At 56.0% G+C, this 21663-nt stretch overlaps 1 protein-coding gene across 3 annotated transcripts in view; it reads left to right on the top strand.

The window, feature by feature from the left end:
• Positions 1 to 21663, top strand: part of LPCAT1 (lysophosphatidylcholine acyltransferase 1) — a 66403-nt gene that overhangs the window by 18627 nt on the left and 26113 nt on the right. The window contains exons 1-6 of one of the 3 annotated variants that reach the window (XM_033178729.1): positions 3185 to 3506; positions 3684 to 3786; positions 5190 to 5332; positions 12335 to 12549; positions 17633 to 17745; positions 19066 to 19126. In XM_033178729.1, coding sequence (XP_033034620.1) covers positions 5199 to 5332; positions 12335 to 12549; positions 17633 to 17745; positions 19066 to 19126 — 523 coding nt within the window. In that variant the 5' untranslated portion in view covers positions 3185 to 3506; positions 3684 to 3786; positions 5190 to 5198. Of the gene's footprint in view, positions 1 to 3184; positions 3507 to 3683; positions 3787 to 5189; positions 5333 to 12334; positions 12550 to 17632; positions 17746 to 19065; positions 19127 to 21663 lie in introns of those variants that run through there. The other 2 variants (XM_033178731.1, XM_033178728.1) reach the window with 2 other exon arrangements.

Raw genomic sequence — 21663 nt, 5'->3', positions numbered from 1 at the left:
TATCGTAGCCAACTTTCAGATAGTTCAGACTTCAGACAAAGTTCCTCATAGGATTATGCTATAAACCCTCATTTATGGCTCACACACAGGGTGACCATATTGCTTCCTCCAACTGGCATTTCTCAGGGTGATCAGGGTCCTATGGTGACAGCCGGTCCACAGCCATCAGCAGCTTGTCTTCGGAGGGTCAGGTTGCAGGTCTCAGCATCTGCAGGTGTCCACAGCGTCCTCCCCAGTTAGCTGCCACGTGGAGGCCTGACCTGTGGTGACCTGGAGTGTGGTCCATCTTCTCCTGTCTGAGTCCCTCCGCCTCCCTGCATCCAGCCTCTGGCCACACTGCCTGGAGGCTGCTCCGGCTCCCCACGGCTGCCCGCCTTGTCCATGCGACAACCTGCTTATCCCTGTCCATGACTTGCAGTGATGTCTTGGGCCGCACACTGCCCCTGCTGCCTCTGGTGAAGGTGCCAAGGGGGCCTCTGTGGGAGCCTCTGAGCCAGGGTGCTGGACCTTGCTTAGGTGAGGAGAACAGACACCTGCCCTCTCTGCCATGTGTCCCTGTGGCTTCAGGTCTGAAAACGCACGCCTGCTCTCTGTGGACACTGCAGAGCTGCCTCGGGAAGGAATGGCTGTGCCCAGTGCCTCCACTTTAGCGACCTGAGTCTCCAGCGACGCTGCCTGGGAGACCGCATGGCCAGGCCCCTTTCCTTAGAGGGCCATTGTTCTGGGAGTTTCAGGTCTAGCCAGGATTTTCTAAGAATTTCTTTGCCTACCCAGCACCTCCCTTGGCCACCCCCGCCAGTGCTGAGGGCTTGGCTGCCGCAGCTGCCCCAGCCAGCTTCTCTCTCTGCAGCTCTGCCATTCTGGCATCTCCCGGGGGGGGCAGAGTCCATCCAGACCCATCTGCACCAGGGCGTGGGGGCATGAGGAATGGAAGGATCCCAGTGGGTGGGCTTGAGGCTGGATGGAGGGGTGAGGCCTGTGGAGGAGGGTGGGCAGAAGGTGCTGGAGCATAGAAGCTTCTGGAAGGAGCCACAGCAGTCTCCCAAGCCCTGTTCTCCCTGGCGAGGGCTCTGGGCTCCTGTGGGCGGGCCAAGCCTGGCAGAGAAAGAGCGCACAGGCCCAGAGCTGGGTGAAGTGAAGGCAGAGCGGTGGAGGTGCCTGGGCTCTTCACCAGGAGCACTGCTCCTCCTCTTACCTGGGGCTCCCAGAAGCCCCCTCTCCAAGTAGATTTCATAGCACTGCAGAGCAGAGCCACGCCCTCCCCATCTCCCGGAGGCCTACCCTCCACTCATCAGCCCTGTTTAGCGAGGGTCAGCGATTGCAGTTGTGGCCCACAGGCCCCTCTCCGTGCTGCCGCTAAGCCCAGAAGCACAGGCTGCATTCCCTGATGCACCACGAGCAGGCTCAAGGATGCATGGGCTGAGGGTCACATGGTCACGCAGTCTTCTGGGACGCCAACAGGAGCAGGTGCACTGACGGGTGGGGAGGGTCACGTGGTCAGGCATTCTTTCCCATGCAGGAAGGAGCCGGCGCAGACGGTCACTTGTTCACGCAGTCTTCCCCGTGCACTAAGGAGCAGGTGCATGGATTCATGGATGTGTGGGGCGAGGGTCAGGTGGTCATGCAGTCTAACCCGTGCACGAAGGAGCGGGTGCAGGGATGTGTAAGTTGAGGCTTGGGTGGTCTCCCTGTCTTCCCTATGTGCGCAGGAGCAGGCGCAGGGGTGCGTGGGCCTAGGGTCACGTGGTCGCACAGTGCGTCCCCCCACTGGGTGGCCCAGCGAACCCCATGTGCTAAGGAACCAGCAGCTTGACTACCCTGGATGCAGGCAGGGCCTCCCCAGCCAGGGCTCATTCATGCCCCGTGTTGTTTGGGGATGGGCGCTGCTCCCCCAGCCCCAGAGCCTTTTCCAGTGGGGGTCCCATATGGAATGGCCTGGCTGGCAGTGCTGTTTCAGGAACGCCAGAGGTGGAGTGAAGCAGGCTGTGGGATTACAGATGTGAACCACCATGCCCGGCCCAGCTGTCGGCTTTAACAGCAGAGCCAGGCTTGTGTACCCCGGAGTGGCCTCTTCCCAGCCAATGGCCCTGGAGCCCCAGGACCGGGCGGGCTGAAGGCGGAGGCAACGGTCTCCTCCACTGCAACAAAATATGAAACAGTACCGTTAGATGGGAATGGATGAACTATTTAAAACTAAATTTTACAAATGCAGGAAAAGGCTGCCCCTTAAATTTGTGGGATTAAATCGAGGTGGTCCTTAGGGGAAGCTGTGACCTAAATGTGAATATCAGGAAATAAGGTGTTTCTGAAAATAATGACGTGGGCTTTTCCCTCAAGAAGTTGAAAAGAACATTTGACTAAATTCAAAGCAGAAGAAAGAGGAACTCATAAGAGCCAAAATTAATATGATTAGGTCCCAACAGAGAGAATGAACAAATCTGAAATGGTTCTGTAAGCGGATGGATAAAAGAGAAAAATATCTGGCGACATGGGTTTAGAAGTTTTGGCAGGCACAGATAACATTAGAAATGGAGCCAGAGGCCGGGCGCAGTGGCTCACGCCTGTAATCCCAGCACTTTGGGAGGCTGAGGCGGGCGGATCACGAGGTCAGGAGATGAAGATCATCCTGGCTAACTCGGTGAAACCCCGTCTCTACTAAAAATACAAAAAAATCAGCCGGGTGTGGTGGCGGCGCCTGTAGTCCCAGCTACTCAGGAGGCTGAGGCAGGAGAATAACGTGAACCCGGGAGGCGGAGCTTGCAGTGAGCTGAGATTGCGCCACTGCATTCCAGCCTGGCGACAGAGCAAGACTCCGTCTCAAAAAAAAAAAAAAAAAAGAAATGGAGCCAGAGAGCAGCTTTGGTGTAAACCCAAGGAGAGTGTGGTGGGCAACTTGACTCAATTATCTTAAAGGCAGCTGGGGGAGACCTTGGTAGCGGGAGGGGAAAATATGCCAAAAGCTTCCAGGAAGAGATTTCCTCATTGACAAAAATAGTGAGGTCAACCCAAGGAAAAAGAGGGACTTTTAGGCAGTAGGGTTGGAAACAGTGAAGCAGCCGTCAGGGGCTGCCGGCGGGCATGGCCGCACGCTGGTTTTGTAGGGCGACCGCATGAGGAAGCCGCCGGGAGGAAGTGACAAGTGCGTCTTACTCAACAGGTGGTGACAGTCCCAAGCACCTGTTACCCAACAGACCTAGCAATTCCTTTTAAAAAACAATCCTCACAGGTGGCGGCACAGTGCTGAAGCTGGGTTTTAGTGTTAGAGAGACCGTGGCCGTGAGGCACCACAGTAGTGGATTAAAGTGGGAAACAGCACGTGGCTGACCCCATAGATGCAGGAAGGACCGTCTGATAACGCTCAGCACCCACTCATGATTTAAAGCAAGACAAAGCTCGTGGAGGATGAGGCCTGGGAAGGTTTCTCAGCGGTAAAGAACGTTTGCTGAACGCCAGTAACATAACACGATGTTGAACAGTGACAGTCGTCCCCAGTGGCGGCGTACCAGGTTTGTGGTTGCTTGGCGCAGCGAGGGTCATGCTGAAGCGGGGACCCAGCTGGGGTGAGGAGGAGCCCCCGGAAGCAGGGGAAGGAGAGGCACATTCGAAGTCGCCACCTCTGGCAAACCAAACATCGTCTAGATCTGTGTACCCAACAGGCTGACCTGACCACTGGACCCTGACAGGGTGGAGACACGGGTGGCGTGAAGCCGTGAGAGTGAAATGCACACTGTACATACAAGACAGTGTGAGAAAATGCAAACCAGCCAGTAGCAACTTCTATGTTGAGTACGTGTTGAAATGATATTTCAGATATATCGGGCAAAATGAACTATGTATTAAGTTGTCATTCCCTTTAAATGTGGCCCCTTGAAAATTTAAAATGACGCTTGTGGCCGGCATGTTTCTCTTGGACTATGTGGGGTCTCTGTTGAGAACCCAAAAGAATCTAGGGACAAACCAAGGAAACAGTGGGAGCGCTCTCATGACAGGCGTCAGAAATGAGGGATGGCTGCCGCCTGGGAGCCGACTGCGATCTGTGTCTCCTGGGTCTTTTCTGTCTCTGTGCACAAAACCTGCACCTCACGACTGGTGTTTCCCCTCATCCAAAGCCTCTGGCCCCTCTGCGTGGAGTCCTACCTACTGCCCGGAGGGACCTCCATCCTCAGACCCTGGGCTGCCTGGGATCCACAGCCTTGGCCTGCCCTGGCGTGGGGGCCTGCCCTGGCGTGGGGGGTCTGTCCTGGCGTGGGGGCCTGCCCTGGCATGGGGGCCTGTCCTGGCGTGGGGGCCTGCCCTGGTGTGGGGGCCTGTCCTGGCGTGGGGGCCTGCCCAGGCATGGGGGCCTGCCCTGGTGTGGGGGGTCTGTCCTGGCGTAGGGGGTCTGTCCTGGCGTGGGGGCCTGTCCTGGCGTGGGGGCCTGCCCAGGCATGGGGGCCTGCCCTGGCGTGGGGGCCTGCCCTCGTGTGGGGGCCTGTCCTGGCGTGGGGGCCTGCCCTGGTGTGGGGGGCCTTCCTGAGCCCCCATATTGACCTGCACCCCTGCCCTCCTGCCAATCCACTCTCCTGCGCTGGGTCTTCCATTGGCTGGAAAGTCACAGCTTCATTCTGCCGTCTTCTCTGTGGTCTGAGGTCCAACCTTGGACCAGCTACCTCCCCACGTCACCAACACTGCCGAGGGTGGCGTGTACATTCTCATGTCCACACAAACGATTTCAGGGGAAACTGCTGAGTGAGGCCTGGGGGCTGGGGGCTGTATCCTGGGGGGCGGAGCTGCCTGGGGATGTGTCCCGTGGGTCAGAGTGGCCCTTGAATTTGCAGGAGGAAGCTCCACTGTGTTGTTCCCAAGCCACTCGCTTGGCGGCTCCAGTAAGGAGGTAGGAAGCTGGCAGTGGGCGTGGAGCGTGCCAGTCAGCACTGGTCAGTGTGCACAACCATGGTGAGGGCTGGTCAGCACCGGTCAGCCTTGGTTAGTCGTCAGTGCTGGTCAGTGCTGGTTAGCCTTGGTCAGCACCGGTCAGCCATTGTCAGCCTTAGTGCTGGTCAGCCTTGGTCAGCTGTGTGCCAGCTGTAGCCCCTCCCCAGTTCTCCACTCTGTGGGGCGCGCTGTCCCCCTGGGCTGACCTCCATCAGGTGGGGAGCTGCCTGGTGTCCCACATGGATTCTCTGGATAACGCCCCCCTCTGTCCGCAGGTGGCCCTCATGACACTGACGCTCTTCCCGGTCCGGCTCCTGGTTGCCGCCGCCATGATGCTGCTGGCCTGGCCTCTCGCCCTTATCGCATCCCTGGGCTCTGCGGAGAAGGAACCCGAGCAGCCCCTGGCCCTGTGGAGGAAGTAAGTTGAGCATGTGCTGTGGGGGAGTCACGCGGCCAAACAGTGGGAACCCATTCTCCCGGTGGGGTTGCGTCTCTCCACCTTAGCCCATCCGTCCTTCCCTTCTGAGCCCAGCATCCACCAGGGCTGCCACCTCCCAGTGGGGACTGGGCCACTTCCCTGCTGCCTCCTTCTTCCACGCCTCCGCCACAGTCCTGCTCCGAGGCTTCATTTTCCAGTGCTCTGCAGGACGTGTGGCCACTGTGACACACCCTTGAGCACAGAGATCCCCCTACGCCGTGGCCTTCTCTGCTCCAGAACCTGCCAGGGCTCCCTGTTGCTGCTGGAAGTCAGGCTTCTGGACACCCTCTCCTGGCTTTGTGACTCCGGCCCCCTTACCCCTCCCACCTCAGACCCTCAGCTCTGGCCCTGTCCATGGTGGCCTCCCCAGACCCTCAGGCTGTGAGTGGACGACCTCTTGGGCTGCACTGACAGGGTACCACAGTGACATAGGCCTCCTGCCTAGGGAGGTCCCCACCTGAGTGGCCCCCATGCAGAGGCAGCTGGACCTGGTACGGTTGCTGTGGGCCTGGGAGGGGCCATCTTCCAGGTGTAAGAGCAGCAGCAATGAGGGGAATGGCTGCTTGGGGGGCAGGTGGCCGCCGTGGCATCTCCTGCCAACCTGGTCTTATTAAAAGTGGGCTAAGTGGGAACAGGTTGCCACATCATAAACGTCCAGTGACTTGACATCAAAATCCCCATTTCCGGCCAGGCTTGGAGAAGCAGAAGCTGCTCCCCAGGGCCAGCAACTGACTGGAGCCAGGCCCAGCCCTGCCTTCGGACAGGAGGCTCGGGTCCTCCCCCACCCTCCGAGACTGCGTGTCAGCCAACACTGGCCTGGCCTGCTGCCTGCTGGCACCAGCCCTCCAGGGCCGTCTTTCCCTTGCTTTGTGGACCTAAAGTCTTCCTGGCTTTTAAGCACGGAATATAAATAAAGCACTATGAGGATTACATCTAAACTAAAGATCCAAAACAGACCACAAAAAATTAAACTAAATCACAATATTTGTTTCATTTAAATTCCTGAATTCTTGTTTCACTTAAATTCCTGAAAGTATCTGCCATTAGCAAATGAAAATGTTGAGATATCATAAATATTTTGATAAATATTTTCAGTGTCTTAAAAGTTATCACTCATGTCCTATAACCACAGCTCTGACAACCCTTCCATGTGTTGTTAACGTCTCTCATCGTCCTGAAGGGGCTCCCAGAATCTTTTATTCAGAAAGAGGATTAGTAGTAGTTAATTGGAGACTGCTGCCTGACTATAAATTAAGTTTTACCGGAGCACGGCCACGCCCACTCGCCTGCGTGATGTTCAGGGCTGCGTTGGTGGGGAGCCGGGCCAGGTGGTTGGGACAGAGGCCATGTGGCTGTAGAGCCTAATGCATTCACTGCCTGGCCCCTGACAGGTGTAGTGGACATGCCCAGGCCCCTCCTTTCTCTGGAAGGTGTCTGATCTGTGGGCTGTATGTACACCAAAGTGTTCATGGCCAAGAGGCTGAGGGGAGCTGACATCTGCCTGAGCTTCGGTTCTCCTCGATACCCAGGGCCACACTCAGACACGCAGTTAGGTGCAGGGGAAAGACGACCACTTAGGGTCCCGGGTGTGCCGCCCCATTGCGTGCAGACATGGTGCAGTTGTCGTTGAGGGCAGCCTGGGCACTGGGGTCCCCTCACTCCAGGCCCTGCTGAGCGGGTGGACGTTGAGCAGCTCACTGGGTGGTAGTATCCTGGGGCAGCCTGGGTTCTTATTTTTATTTTTTTATTTTATTTTTTATTTTATTTTTTTTTATTTTTTTTGAGACGGAGTCTTGCTCTGTCCCCCGGACTGGAGTGCAGTGGCCGGATCTCAGCTCACTGCAAGCTCTGCCTCCCGGGTTCACGCCATTCCCCTGCCTCAGCCTCCCAAGTAGCTGGGACTACAGGCGCCCGCCACCTCGCTTGGCTAGTTTTTTGTATTTTTAGTAGAGACGGGGTTTCATTGTGTTGGCCAGGATGGTCTCGATCTCCTGACCTCGTGATCCGCCCATCTCGGCCTCCCAAAGTGCTGGGATTACAGGCTTGAGCCACCGCGCCCGGCCACAGCCTGGGTTCTTTAGGGCAGTGGGATTATCACTGGCTTTGGTTCTTCATTTTGCCTTTCTAGATTTTTAAAATTCTTTGAAGAATATGCTTTATCTTGAGGTTTGTTTTTGAAATGTTTTAACCACAAAATAGGAATTGAGTATCAAATATATAACCAAGCAAAATAAATCAAGGCCATATCAAAGTCAGGTTTTCAGTTTTGCTGAGTTGAGAAGCCACAGCTAGAAAGTGGGGGTTCTATGGTGTTAAGCTGCAGGTGACCTGGCTGAATGTGCTGCTGTGGGTCGCAGTGGCTTCATGGTGCTTTCCTGGCACCCTTTCTCTTTAGCCCCTGTGTCCTTGTTGGGCTGAGCTCCCCACCTCCCCTGTTCTGTCTCGGGAGGCAGCAGCCCAGTGCAAGCACAGGCTCCACTTTTCAAAATAGACGGCTTGGGGCAATTTTCCATTTCCCCGTGCTAACCCTGGTGGTTTTTCTTGTCTATGAATAATTGACTTGGCTTCATCAGGTGGTAAATGGACCATGACGGACTCTTATTCTAGCAGCTATACTTCAGAGACGCTTTCCTGTGTACATCTCATGCACATGTACAGTGTACCATGACAGTGACATGCTGGGATTCCTGTCACCTCTGCTTCATGAGATCTTTGGGCATTTGGGTCTGTGGAGACTCACTGTGTATCATTCTGTGTATGTGTGCAGAGAGGGTGTGTGTGAGAGTGCACATGTGTGTGTATGTGTGTACGTATGTGCATGTGAGTGTGCATACATGTGTATGTGCATGCATGAGAGTAGGTACATGTGCATAGGTGTGTGGTTGCATGCGTGTATGTGAGCCGGTGCGAGTATGCGTGTGTATGAGAGTGTGTTCATGTGTATATGTGTGTGCTGTGTGCATGTGTGTATTGCATGTGTGTACACGTGAGTGCATCCATGTGTGTATGGATGGATGGATGTCTATGTATCATGCACATGTACGTGTACGACGGCATGTACATGTGTATGAGTGTTGTGACTGTTCATGTGTGTATGTGTGTATATGTGCAACGTACATGTGTACAGGTGTCCACATATGCATGTGTGTACATATGTGTATGAGACTATATGTGTGTACACATGTATGAGTGTGTGTGCATGAGCGATGTGTGCGTGTGTGTGAATGTGTACCTGTGTATGTGCAGGTGAACGTGTGTGCATGTGTGAGAGTATGCACGGATGCTTGTGGGCACTCAAGCTGCCCGTGCTGCCTGGCATTGAATCCCAGCCCTGGAGCCCCTGGCGTCTCCTTCAGCAGCACCGATGGGAGCTCCTTGGTGCACAGTCCTGGGCTTGGCTTGGTGCTTGAAGGGAAACAGAAGAGAGAACAAACCCTGAATTCTGAACTCCCCAAAGGGAAACCTAGTCACAAAAGCACCGTAGTTAGGGACGCAGAGGATCAGGAGAAAGCTGAATTTGAAGTAGCAGATTCAGAGTGTACCGCTGAATAATAATTATGTAGTCGGTGGGGACTTCAGTTGACTCACGTTACGCTCTGCTCTGCGGTTTTGAATAGATTGATGCTGAATTAAAGCATTTTTGCTGAATGTAAGTGAGTGTCATTCACACCCTCCTAAAATAAAAATCTTAGGCTTTCAGTGAAAGAATGACACAGTTTTGCAAAAGGCACTATTTTAAGTTACTTTCAAAACACACAGTGTTGTAAAAACCGTAGCATCGTTTTGCAAAACCCGACCATCTGGTGCTGAATCCTTGACCGCTGGCCAAGTCCTAAGCTGAGCCAGGCCCCTCCAGGGGCTGCCCCTTGGCTGACTGGACAGTTCAGATGATGGTGCCCTTTCCTGAATGCTCTGTGTGGGAATGTCCGTTCCCAAGTTTGGGGATGCCATCCCCATGATGACTCTAGGTACTCCACGTATGTTGGCCTGGAGGTTGGAGCTTGAACTTGAGCATCGATCCACTTTAGTCTCCCAGAAGCCGGCAGCTCCTGCCACCTGCGTCTCAGCCTAGGACTCCCCGCTCCCCACCAGCTGCCCAGAGGCTGTCTCTGACCCAGCTAGGCCGGTCCACATGCAGCACCAGACTTGGCTCCTTGAGGCCCTGCCAGACGTGGCCCCAGGGCCCCTTCCCTTGCCCTGCCCCACCGGCACTGTAGCCGGCAGTCAGGCTGTGTACCTGTGTACAGGTCCTCTCCAGGGCCCGCTCCGCCTCTTGCCTCCGGTCGCAGCAGAACATTTGGAACCTGCAGAGCCGCGGCCTGTGCATGCCCCTCACGCTTGGAGGTGTGGGCCTCCCCCGCCCACCTCCACACGCCAGCTGGGTTGCGGGGATGAAGGCCTCAGCGGCCTTTCTCCTTTTCCGCCTGCACGTTCTGGGAGATTTCCTCCTCCTCATTTCCCAGGCTTTCCTGTGAGTTGCTTGTCTCCACAGTGAGAGTCTTGGTTTCTGAGAGTGTTTTCTTGTTCCTTGATGCCCCTCAGAGCACCCCGTTCTTCCTGACTCTCTTGGTGAGCATGGTGGATGTTTTGCACCCCTCTTCTGTTGCCCACCCTTTCTGTCTCCTTGGGGTCAGGCCTCTGCTTCTCTGCCATGCAGCTGCTCTGCTCACACGTCTCAGGATTCTTGGGTGTCGTCTGTGTGAGGACGGTAGGACGGAGTGGATTTCCTGGGGGTGCTGATGGAGATCCCCGCTCCTGTGTATGAGACAGATCCGTCTCCTGACTCACACTCGCCTGGGAACGGGCTGCCCAGGCACCTGAGCACCTTGGGCTTGCACTGGCTGCCTTTGCCTTGGGGTGAGTGGGTCCTGGGCCCCCCACCCCACAGCGAGCGGAGCTTTTCTCTAAGGCCGTCATCTGCACCAGCAGTCCGGGTTTTCACATGTGGGTGGTTTAGGTATAAAATTCCTCCAAGATCTTTAGAGACGACCAGAGGCTGTTTTTTCCCTTCCCCGACACCCAGTACATTTCCCCTGAGCACGGTCTGACCCTGCACTTCGATTTGGGGGCTGGCAGGTGTGTTCCTCCAGGGGCTTCCCAGGTTTTGATCCCTTTTTCTCTGCTGTCCTCTCTCCTGCCCCTGAGCCTGCCCGGAACCGGCTCCTGTGGCTGCCGCAGCCTCCTCTGCAGCCTCACTTCTCCTCCCACTGCCTTGTTTCTTCCATCTTAGGCATCATTTGCTGTCTGTTGGCTTTTGTTTTTGTACTTTTTGTGTGTGTGTGTGGAAAATAACATGCATACATAAGAGTACATCTTTCTTTTTTAGTTTAGTTTAGTTTTCTTGAGATAGAGTCTCACTCTGTTGCCCAGGCTGGAGTGCAGTGGTGCAATCTCGGCTCACTGCAACCTCTGCCCCTTGGGTTCAGGCAATTCTCCTGCCTCAGCCTCCTGAGTGGCTGGGATTACAGATGCCCACCGCCACGCCCAGTTAATTTTTGTATTTTTAGTAGAGACAGGGTTTCACCATGTTGGCCAGGCTGGTCTTGAACTCCTGACCTGAGGTGATCCACCCATCTTGGCCTCCCAAAGTGCTGGGATTACAGGCGTGAGCCACCTTGCCTGGCTAGAAAAGTACATTTTTAAATGTTCAGCTGAACAGGTGGTGGAGAAGTGCAAGCCTGTGTAATCCCCCTCCTCTAGAAAAGCAGCATCCTGGGTTGGTCCCCAGCATCTCCTTACGTAACTACACCATTGTTTATCACCCACATACACAAAGGCCGTTCCAGGGTGGCCCCACGAGAGGCTCTGTGCTCTCCTAGTGACCGCCTTGGCTCAGATCCATGGGGACCCCTGTCCTGGAAGTCTTCTGAGAGGACCCTCCATCCCAGGGGAGTGTGAATCCAGTAAGGCTTCAGGCTCTTGCTTCTCTGTGCCGTGGTTTTACCCAGTGTGATCCCCCACTTAACCCAGTGGCCGAGTGAGATGTGGCTTTTCACGAGGGTGAAGCATGTTCTCTGTGGACTAAGGTGTGTGTGGCCTGTGGCTTCTCACACACTGTGGCTGTCTGCTGCCTGTCAATTCCCTGACGTGTGGAATAACAGCCTCATCTGTAACCTTATATGAAAGCGAATACACACATTTAAAAGGCTAAATTTGTATCTATTTTTAAAAAGAGATTGAGGATACACAAATTCAGTTAACCTAGGCTGATTTTTACTTTATTTTCCAAATCTATTGGCCATGTAATTTCTTCCAGAAACAGCTCACTGTAATAACACAACGCCTGGTTGTGGGAACCCCGGGCTTCCTGTGGAGATGAGATGGGGAAATTCGCACGCAGGTCTCAGCGTCTGCTGTCAGCTCTGAGCCCCTCCATATTTCGATATGCATTTTAAGAGTTTTAATGGTTTTCCCGTTTCAAAATGATAGGATGCTGATAAATAAGTTGCTAACATGAAGGTCCGGAGGTCTTCTGCCCTGGGGCTTGTGCTGTCTGTGTTCTGGAGTCTCATGTTGTCTTAGCACTGCCTGTCGCGTGGCCGTGACCGTCACACAGGGCCCCACGGCCTCCCTCATAGGAGAGAGCGCAGCCAGTGAGGACACAGGCGGAGGCCAGGAAGGTGTGGCATCTTTTCTTCCCTCAAGCAGATGTCCCAGTAGCAGTGACCGCAGGAAGCCCGTGGCCTGGACTGCGCCCTGGAGGGCCCTCCCGTGGGACTGCCTCTGTGCCTCACACAGGCTCCGAGACCGCGGACCCATGCCCGTGTGCCCGTGTGACGCGAGACCGCGGACCATGCCCGTGTGCCCGTGTGACGCGAGACCGCGGACCATGCCCGTGTGCCCGTGTGACGCGAGACCATGGACCCGTGCCCGTGTGCCCGCGTGACACGAGACCACGGACCATGCCCGTGTGCCCGCGTGATGCAGCGCCCTCTTTTGCAGGGTTGTGGACTTTCTGCTGAAGGCCATCATGCGCACCATGTGGTTCGCCGGCGGCTTCCACCGGGTGGCCGTGAAGGGGCGGCAGGCGCTGCCCACCGAGGCGGCCATCCTCACGCTCGCGCCTCACTCATCCTACTTCGACGCCATCCCTGTGACCATGACGATGTCCTCCATCGTGATGAAGGCAGAGAGCAGAGACATCCCGATCTGGGGAAGTGAGTGGGACCCCCCTGCTGGGAGTGAGGGACCCCGCCCTGCTGGGAACGAGAGTTCCCCCCGTCCACTGGGAATGAGAGATCCCCCTGCCACTGAGAATAAGAGATTCCCCTCCTGCTGGGAGTGAGGGTCCCCCCTCTGTTGGGAATAGCGAGACTCCCTCTGCTGCTGGGAGTGAGAGATCCCCCTCTTCTGGGAATGATAGATCCCTCCCCTGCTAGGAACGAGGGACCCCACATGCTGGAAATGAGTGAGACCCCCCTGCTGGGAGTGAGGGACCACCCCACGCTGCTGGGAGTGATCGAGCCCCCACCGCCGGGCACATTGGCCTTGCACGCCATTTTCTGTGTTGTGGTTTCCTGTGTAATTTTCATTGTTGTAATTGTTATTTTTATTGGCACCTGAGTGCCCTCACTATCATAACAGGCTACAGTGCTTGCTCCAGGTCTGCTTGGCAAGGGTGGCTCTCCTTTATCAGATGGCAGCTCTGGAAGTCTTTGGGAGCAGGTCGGCAGGGCTGCCTGTGCACCCGGGCTGTGCCGTGAACCCAGAGGCCTGAGCACCTGGTGCTGCTGTGACCCCTCACCAAAGCCAGGGGCTCACTGCAGCAGAGACCCACCCTCTCGTCATCTGGGGACCAGATGTTCAAAAATCAAGGCGTCTCTGGGCCGAAGACCCTGCGGGGCCCCTTCTTGCCTCTTCCCACTCTGGGGGCTGCTGGCGATCCTGGGCTGTGGCTGCATCGCTCTGCCTCTGCCTCTGCCTCAGTGGTGGACTGGCCTGGCTCCCTCCAAGTGTCTCTCCTCCATGTGTCTCTTACAAGGACCAGTCATTGGATGATCCAGGATGCTCTTGTCTTGAGATCCTTAATGAGTTTCCTCTGTAAAAACCTTTTTCCAAATAAGGTTCCATTCACAGGTTCCAGGGTCAGCATGTGGACCCATCTTTGGGGGTCACATCCCATGGACCCACTGTCTGGGAGGACTGTAGGGAGCCCTGGAGCCCTGCGTGGCCCCTCACCCAGCTGTGTGCAGCCCTGACCCGCCAGAGCTCTGTCCTCGGTGCTCTTCAGGGCGGCTGGGCCTGTTCTGTCCTCGTGCTTCCTTCACAGGTGCCATCAGCACAGCACAGCAGGTTCTGGGGCACAGCGGGTCCTGGGTTGGCAGTGGGCGGTGCTGCGGGCAGGAGCTGCAGGGAGGAGGGGCGTCGTCTGTGGCCGGGGCCCTCACCTGGGCGCTCCTGTCGGCTCTGTTTCCACGCAGCACCTAACCTGAGCATTCATGTGACAGTTTTCTGGAGAATATCTGGGGGGGACACATTCTGTGGTGCTGACCACTGAGGGTGGCAGCCACAGCTGGGATAGGAAGGCTGGAAGTGGGGTGAGGAAGCCCTGGCACGGCCCGTGGGAGATTGGGCCTGCAGCAACCGGAGGGTGTCCAGACTGTGCCTGCAGCTGGGCAGTTGTGGGTGGCCTGAGTCTGCCTGGGACAGGCCTGGAAATCGGGGATGGTCCTTGGTGGGACTGGAGGTTCTAGGGCTGGCTGCACTCAGCTGGCTGGGGAAGCCTGGAGGAGGCTGGACAGGCCGGCAGTGGAGGCGAGATTGGACTGCAGGCACCATCCGAGGGATGGCCTTGGCTCTCACATGCAGGTTTCTCTGCTCTGCACGCTCCACTGGCCTGTGGGGCAGCCCCAGCTCCAGTCAGCACTCTTTGCATCCTGTGGTTCCGGCACACCCAGAAAACCACATTTGTGCTCCCCACCGTGGCAAAGGCCCATGGTCCTTCGTCATCCGCTCAAGGAAGGGGATTGTGGAGCCCAGGGACCCTCGCAGTGGCAGGAGTCCTTGGGTAGGGGGGCTGGCCCACCCGGAGTGAACCTGAGCGTTGGCCGGGCTCTCCCCGTGCCCCTTGGTGCTTCCCTGTGGAGATCGCCAGCGTGAAGGAGTGTTTGGTGCGGTGATGCTGGACGTTGTAGTCCCATCTTGCTTAGAGGCCCGGGAGTCCACCTCTTCAGGACCAACCCAGGTGGCCCAGCACTGCCCTTCATCTCGGCGCAGCCATGCTGCTGTGTGCAGGGCTCTTGTGGAGCCCTGTGTGTCTCGTCATTTCAGAGATCGTCCATGGACCTGTGAGGGAAAGACAGTGACAAACAGGCTTACCAGAAATTTTTGTTAGAATTCAAACTTAGCAGGAACCACATTTTGCTCCCTGCTGTCCTGGCCTGAAAGGGCCATCGTCGTGGGGCGTGGCTGATGACTCCTCTACCGGGCACCTGGAGCACCCTCTGATTCGGGAGCTCAGAACCATCTCCCCAGGCTGCAGCTCAGAGACATCTCCCCAGGTCCCAGCTCAGAGATGTCTCCCCAGGCTGCAGCTCAGAGACGTCTCCCTGGGTCCCAGCTCAGAGACGTCTCCCAGGGTTCCAGCTCAGAGACATCTCCCCAGGCTCCAACTCAGAGACATCTCCCCTGGTCCCAGCTCAGAGATGTCTCCCCTGGTCCCAGCTCAGAGACGTCTCCCTGGTCCCAGCTCAGAGACATCTCCCCTGGTCCCAACTCAGAGACATCTCCCTGGTGTCCAGCTCAGAGACATCTCCCCTGGTCCCAGCTCAGAGATGTCTCCCCAGGCTGCAGCTCAGAGACGTCTCCCTGGGTCCCAGCTCAGAGACGTCTCCCAGGGTTCCAACTCAGAGACATCTCCCCTGGTCCCAGCTCAGAGATGTCTCCCCGGTCCCAGCTCAGAGACGTCTCCCTGGTCCCAGCTCAGAGACATCTCCCCTGGTCCCAACTCAGAGACATCTCCCTGGTGTCCAGCTCAGAGACGTCTCCCCGGTCCCAGCTCAGAGACGTCTCCCTGGTCCCAGCTCAGAGACATCTCCCTGGTTTCCAGCTCAGAGACGTCTCCCCAGTCCCAGCTCGTGGTGACTTCTGGTTCCTCTCGTGGACCCTTTGAAAGCTCACAACTTTGTTGAAGACATGAGTGTTGAAAATGTTCAAAATATTTTCATTTTTAGATGTATCAATACCAATTAGAGTGATCAACCAAGTGGATTTTTTTCATTTTCACGTTGTTAGTTTCCTTTCAGTGACCTTCATATCTGCACCATCCATTTACAAACCTTGTCAAGGAAAGTTTGAGGCTCAAATGCCCAAAAGATAGCAGAACGCTGTCACCTTCTTGCTGGCAAAATGCGCCAGTCCCAGTGTGGCTGTGCACACGGCGTGGTGATGCCGTTCCCTCCTCAGAGCTCCCGGGGAGGAGCTGCATCTCCTTGCCGTCCTCGCCGCCCAGTTCTCAGTGCTCGAGTGTGAAACGCACCCCGGGCAACCCACCCGAAGACGCACAGCCCAAGACTTCTCTGGGATGCAGAGTCCTTACCCTGCACCCCCCACATGTATCCCCGGACCCCACGGAGAGCGTGAAATGCCCCCATGTCACTGTTCTTTTCTTCGCCGTTATAGACAACTTCTGAAATTTTAACTCTGTTCATGAAATAAACCAGCTGACAAGATGGCGAAGGTGGCAGGGTGGCATCTCCAAACCCCGTGTGCCCTCAGGATGACCATGGGACGCTTTGGCCAAAACAGTGGGCACCAAAAGACCATGCAGTCAGGGCCATTTCTTTCACACGTGCACCATCCTGTGAGACAACTCTGTCATTCTTTCCTTCTTCTGATTTCGTCCTTTTTGGCAGAGTTGGGAATAACCCATGAGTAAGGATGAAATAGTCCTGGAATCGTGAAAAAGGAAAATGATTCAAGACATGGGAAAGACCACAAAGACCCTCGTGTGTCTTTGATTTTACAGGAGGTTCCCACAGACCCAACAGGCAGCCACAGGATAGAAGGAATTTTCTTTTTTTGGCTTCAATTTTCTCATTGTTCTTGGAGGAAAGAACCTCCAAGAAAGAATGAAAGTCATGAAATGCTACTCCTTACAAGTAATAAAAACACTAAGAAAAGAAACTGAACTGGAAACTGAACAGGGGTGGGGAGGTGGAGCTGAGCTGCAGCAGCCTGGGAGCCCATGGTGGGGTCGGAGACACGCTCAGTTGGCCTGGGCGGCGCTGTGCGTGGATCCTGCTCACCGTCCTCAAAAAGGAAGCTCCACTCAGCGGTAGTTTCATTTTAAAGTCTTCAGAGTTTGCTCTTCTGAGAAGTACGTTTCCACGTTCAAATCTTTTTGCAGAAAGACAGGTGCCGTGCCTGTGTTGTCCTGGTTGAGCACCAGCCTTCATGGCAGGGTGTCCCTTGTACCCCAGCCTTGCACCTTCCAGGAGGCTGTGGGGTGCCGTGGTTAGAACTGGGGCTGCGCTACAAAGCACCACAAAACTGGTGGCTTAGAACAAAAGGAATGTATTCTCCCCCATCTGGAAGCAGAAGCGCCAAATCAAAGTGCTGGCAGCACTGGGCTCTTCTGAAAGCTCCTCAGCCCTCCTGGCTCCTGTCGGGAAGGTGCTGGCTGTGGCCACATCCTCCCATCGCCTCCTTCATCATTGGCCTTCTCTCCCCTTCTTCGTGTCCTCTTCCCATAGGGACCCTCATCTGGGACTTTAGCTTGATCGTCTGCTTTGTCTCCTTCTCCCATAGGGACTCTCAACCGGGACCTTGAGCATCTGCTGCCACCTGTTTCCCAATGAGTTCCCATTCCCGGTACCAGGAGTGAGGGATTCAGCTTCTCTTTTAGGGGATGCAGTTCAACCCACACGGGGTGGGCGGGGCCCAATCCACGCAACCTGGCACCTTCAACCCTGTCCTCTGTGAAGACCAGGACTAAAGACATTCTGCTTCCTGGCAGTTGTCTTTCATTGACTTCTGTTCTGTGCTCTGTGTCCTCAGTGGGTGCTGTGGACTTGGTGTTTGTTACTTGTGGCACTGAGGATACAGGGCTTGCTTCTGTCACAGATGTGGGAAGGCCAGGTGCTGTTCCCATTCCCTCAGTCAGAGACTCACAGCCCACCCGTGGCACAGGCCCTGGGGCATCTGCCCCACTGGGCACCGTGCAGCAGCCCCCTCATTGCCCAGCCCTGCCTGGCAGGAGCCATGCATTCCACGTGATCCGTCTCCCCTCCTCTCTTCCAGCTCTGATCCGGTATATACGGCCTGTGTTCGTGTCCCGGTCAGACCAGGATTCTCGCAGGAAAACAGTAGAAGAAATCAAGAGGCGGGCGCGGTCAGATGGAAAGTGGCCGCAGGTAACGCGCGCAGCCCTGATTGTGTCTCAGTGCTTTTATTCCGAAAGATGCGAACTTTGGGAGTGGGGAGGAAGAGACCGGGGCCCTTCCTCCGGGGCTGGATTCCGAATCTCTTCTCCTAGTGAGTACGTGAACTCAGGAGGGTGCTGCCAGGCACCTTTGGTTTTGGCACCCAAAATTTAAAGTTAAAGTAAGGAAAAACAATTCTCAGATGCATCTCAGCTTCCTGAATCACCTTTTTTGAACTAAGTTCTGACTCAGAGCATTGCTCATCCACCCTCCTGTTGCAGTCTGATTTTGGAGTTGATGTGTCAGCCTGCTGTGTGTTGGGTGGTTCCAGAAGTCCTGGAGTAAACTTCCTGGTCTGTGTGCTGGTTCCCAGGCACCATTCAGAAGCCCTGACCCCAGCTGTAGGGGCAGCTCGGCCAACATGAGCTTGGACACTCTTTTCCTTCCAACTGAGCCAGCATTAGAAGCTGGACATTTCACAGAACTGTCTGGGATCTGATTGCTCAGGAAGCTTTGCAGGGTCTGGCTGGAGCTAGCCCCTTAGAGGGCTGTGACTTCCAGGGTGCCCCAGTTCTGCCCCCGCAAGCACAGGCAGCCTCCTCCCCCACCCAGTTGGCCTGCCTGGCCCTGGGCTTGCCAGGGTGAGCCCACACCGGCCCACCTGACGTCTGGGTGAGCCTATGCTGGCCCGCCTAAGCTCTGTCTTCCTCGCGGGGCCCAGAACTGAAAGCAGCCTGCAGGGCTGGGAGTTTGAGTGCAGTTTCGGCTTCTGTAGGCCAGTGTGAATCGGAGGAACCGAAACCCTAGTGTGGAGGGTGCTGCCTGACTGGGGCTCAGCTCCCCTGCTCATGCAGCCCGTTGCTGGGGTCCCAGCCCTCCTTCGGCTCCATCGGCCAGGCACTGCCATTTGTGGGTCTTTGCTCTCCTCTCCGCCTTCTTCCTGATGAGAATGAGTGCTGCCCCCAGGAGGTGTTTATGTTGTGCCAACCATGGGTTATATTTAGTTGCACCTGGTTCTCACAGTGTCTGAGAGGTGGGCACCGCGATGACCTGGCTTTCCAGGAGCTGTAGTTGAAGAAGACAGATGCTGTTTGTGTATTGACACTGCTGCCACAGTTTCAGAAAACCAGCAGAGTGCAAGTCAGTGTGTGCTTCCAGAATGCATTTTAATAATTTAGCTACTGAATCTGAGTCCAGTGTCTAAATTATGTCAGTAGCAAAGAAAATATATTGTGAAGATTGGCATCGGTAAGCTCTGAATTATAATTATGTACAGTTTAATGCTGATCTTTTTCTTCCTCCCACTTCCAGATAATGATTTTTCCAGAAGGAACTTGTACGAACAGGACCTGCCTAATTACCTTCAAACCTGGTATGTAGTTTTCTTAATTGTTTGTTGTTCTTCTCGAGAGAAGGAAAGTATTAAAGTAATGCTTCTGAAGAATGTGCTGTGCACATAAGAACAGTTTCTGCTTTTATCCTGTATGCTGGAGTTCTTAGCGGTATTCCTAAGAAAAGTCACAAAATAAATTTGAGAATTTGAGTCAAGGATTATCGTGTTTACAGGAAGATGGAGAAGTTATGGTTTCAGGTCGTTTCCAGTGAGGTGGAGATAGAGGTTTGCCTCTGTTTTGAGATCCAGGCTAGGGGAGTCCTGGGTCCACAAGGGGCCTCCTTGCCTTTGAATGGTTCAGGGTGCCCTTCTTGGCCTGCAGCTCACCCCCAACACCCGCCTGGGAATCCCAGGTGCAGATCCCTGCGAGCCATCCTCAGATGCCCAGGTCCTCAGGTCCCCAGGTCCCCAGTTAGACAGTGTTCTTTCTCCCTGGGGAGGGGGGACTCAAGTGCATGTGAACTTGGGTCTCTCCCGCAGTGGTCACCCGGGTCTAGTGTTGTGTCTGCACCCGTGACATGGGAAGTGTGGCCGTGAGCAGGCATTGGGTCTCTCCCGTGGTGGTCACCCTGGTCTAGTGTTGGGGTCTGCACCCCGACGTGGGAAGTGTGGCCATGAGCAGGCATTGGGTCTCTCCCGCGGTGGTCACCCGGGTCTAGTGTTGGGGTCTGCACCCCGACGTGGGAAGTGTGGCCGTGAGCAGGCAGCAGAGTCCACTGTTCTTTCTGCGCTGAGTCTCTTTGGAATTCTGCATACCCTTGGGCATGTCAGAGGGTCCACCTGGATCCTGTCGTCTCCCTTGGGCTACTTTAGAAAGTCATGGCTCTCATCAACTGTGTCCACACTGGGGCATGCAGACCTGTTCTCCGGGGTTGGGTCAGAGCCACGTGGAAAAGCCAGTGCCTCGCTCGGACTGGCACCGGCCGCCGTGCCTCTGGGGCCGCACAACCTGTGTGTCTGGGCTTTTGTGGGAGCTGGGTCGAGGAAGTGTGCAGTCGCTTGCCTATGTGTGCCGCCGTGGTTTCCGGGGCCTGTGGCCATCCTCCTCCTGCTCAGATGCGTGTGCTTTCACCCTCCGCCCTCCTTGGTGCAGCAGGCAGATGGCAGGTTTTGTTGCTAGCAGCGCCTTCAAAGTGCAGCTCCATGGAAGGTACTGGGTCTTCCCGTTCCATTGTCTTCACCACATGTGGTTCTGATCAGAACCAGAGATGCAGGGGGTGGAGGCGGCACCCAGTGACCAAGAATCCACGTGCCCCCACCACACTGGGCCCATGCCTGGGCATGGCCTGTGGGCAACCTTGATGAAGGCTGAAAGTGGGCTGTGTTTCCAAGGCTCCAGGCAGAAGACAGCTGGCAAGTGTGTCAGGTCTTGTTCCTCGGCAGGTGTGGGGCTGGGGTGAGTGCCGGGCCCTGTCTTCAAGGGCAGCCGTTCCTTGGGAGTGGAGCCTCGTGCCTGCGGGGAGGCCCCTGGGGAGGGCCATCGCCTTGCCCTTTGGAGCTGGCAGCCTTCGTGTAGACATGAGGAGGGCGTGTGAGCACCTCTCAATACATATCACAAAACCGAGGGGAGTCATGGCGGTGCCCGGCGGGCGCTCACTGTGCCCCAGGTGGGTTCCACAGCATCTGGGGAGACAACACGGCAGCTTGATCCCATCCCCGTCTCCGTTTCCAGTGGGTCCAGCTGTGAGTTCCGCATGTCACCCTCAGGCACAGGGTTCCGGCTGCCTCGAGTCACATGTTCGGAATCTCTGAGGCCCTCATGCGTCTTAGCTGGGTACTTTTTAGTGAGGTTTGGAGGTGAAATTCGTGTGTGGTGGGTGATCCTGACGCCTCGTGGGGGAGCCCTCCAGAGCTGTGGGAGTCTCCCGCCTTGAGCCTGACACCAGAGGCACCCACAACCTCCCTGGTGTCTTGGGCTCAAGCTGCCCCAGCCCCATGGTGGCCCGCCCACTCAGACCCCTCCCTCCACCTTCCATCAGATCGCCTGATGTTGGGGTCATGTTGCTGGGGTCACCCCTGTTTGGGCACCACTGCCAGTTCCCCACCTTCATCCGCGGAGACCTTCCTGCATCGGGCCCAGCCTCCAGCCTCAGGCTCCTCCTGGGCCCGGGGCCTTCTTTCTCCTGAGTGTCTCCTGTCTGTGCTGCACTGTCCACCTGAGTCCCCCGTTGCAGACCCAGGCCAGGGGTGCCAGGGAGTCCCTGGCCTTGGCCGCCTCTGAGGTGGGAGTGACAGAGCTCAGCAGAGCCCCGTGGGGTCTGCTGGATGTAGTGGGTTCCAGCAGGGCTGAGACCCTCAGGCTCTGCAGGGATCAAATTGCACTTGAAACAGGCCCATGTGGGGCCTTCCTCTCCAGTGTCCACACTCACCCTCTTTGTCAGGGGACACTAGAGCAGGATCGGCTGACTGGGTGCCTGGAGACCCCTCCTGGAAGGTCCTGGGCCCACGCCCTCCACATGCCCACACCCCACCCGCCTGCCAGCTCCGAGCTCTCAGAGCACAACGAAGACAGTGAG

Source organism: Trachypithecus francoisi, unplaced genomic scaffold, assembly GCF_009764315.1.
Source record: "Trachypithecus francoisi isolate TF-2019V2 unplaced genomic scaffold, Tfra_2.0 Lachesis_group2, whole genome shotgun sequence".
In the NCBI taxonomy this organism is placed as follows: domain Eukaryota; kingdom Metazoa; phylum Chordata; class Mammalia; order Primates; family Cercopithecidae; genus Trachypithecus; species Trachypithecus francoisi.
This window is presented reverse-complemented; position numbering and strand designations above follow the sequence as displayed.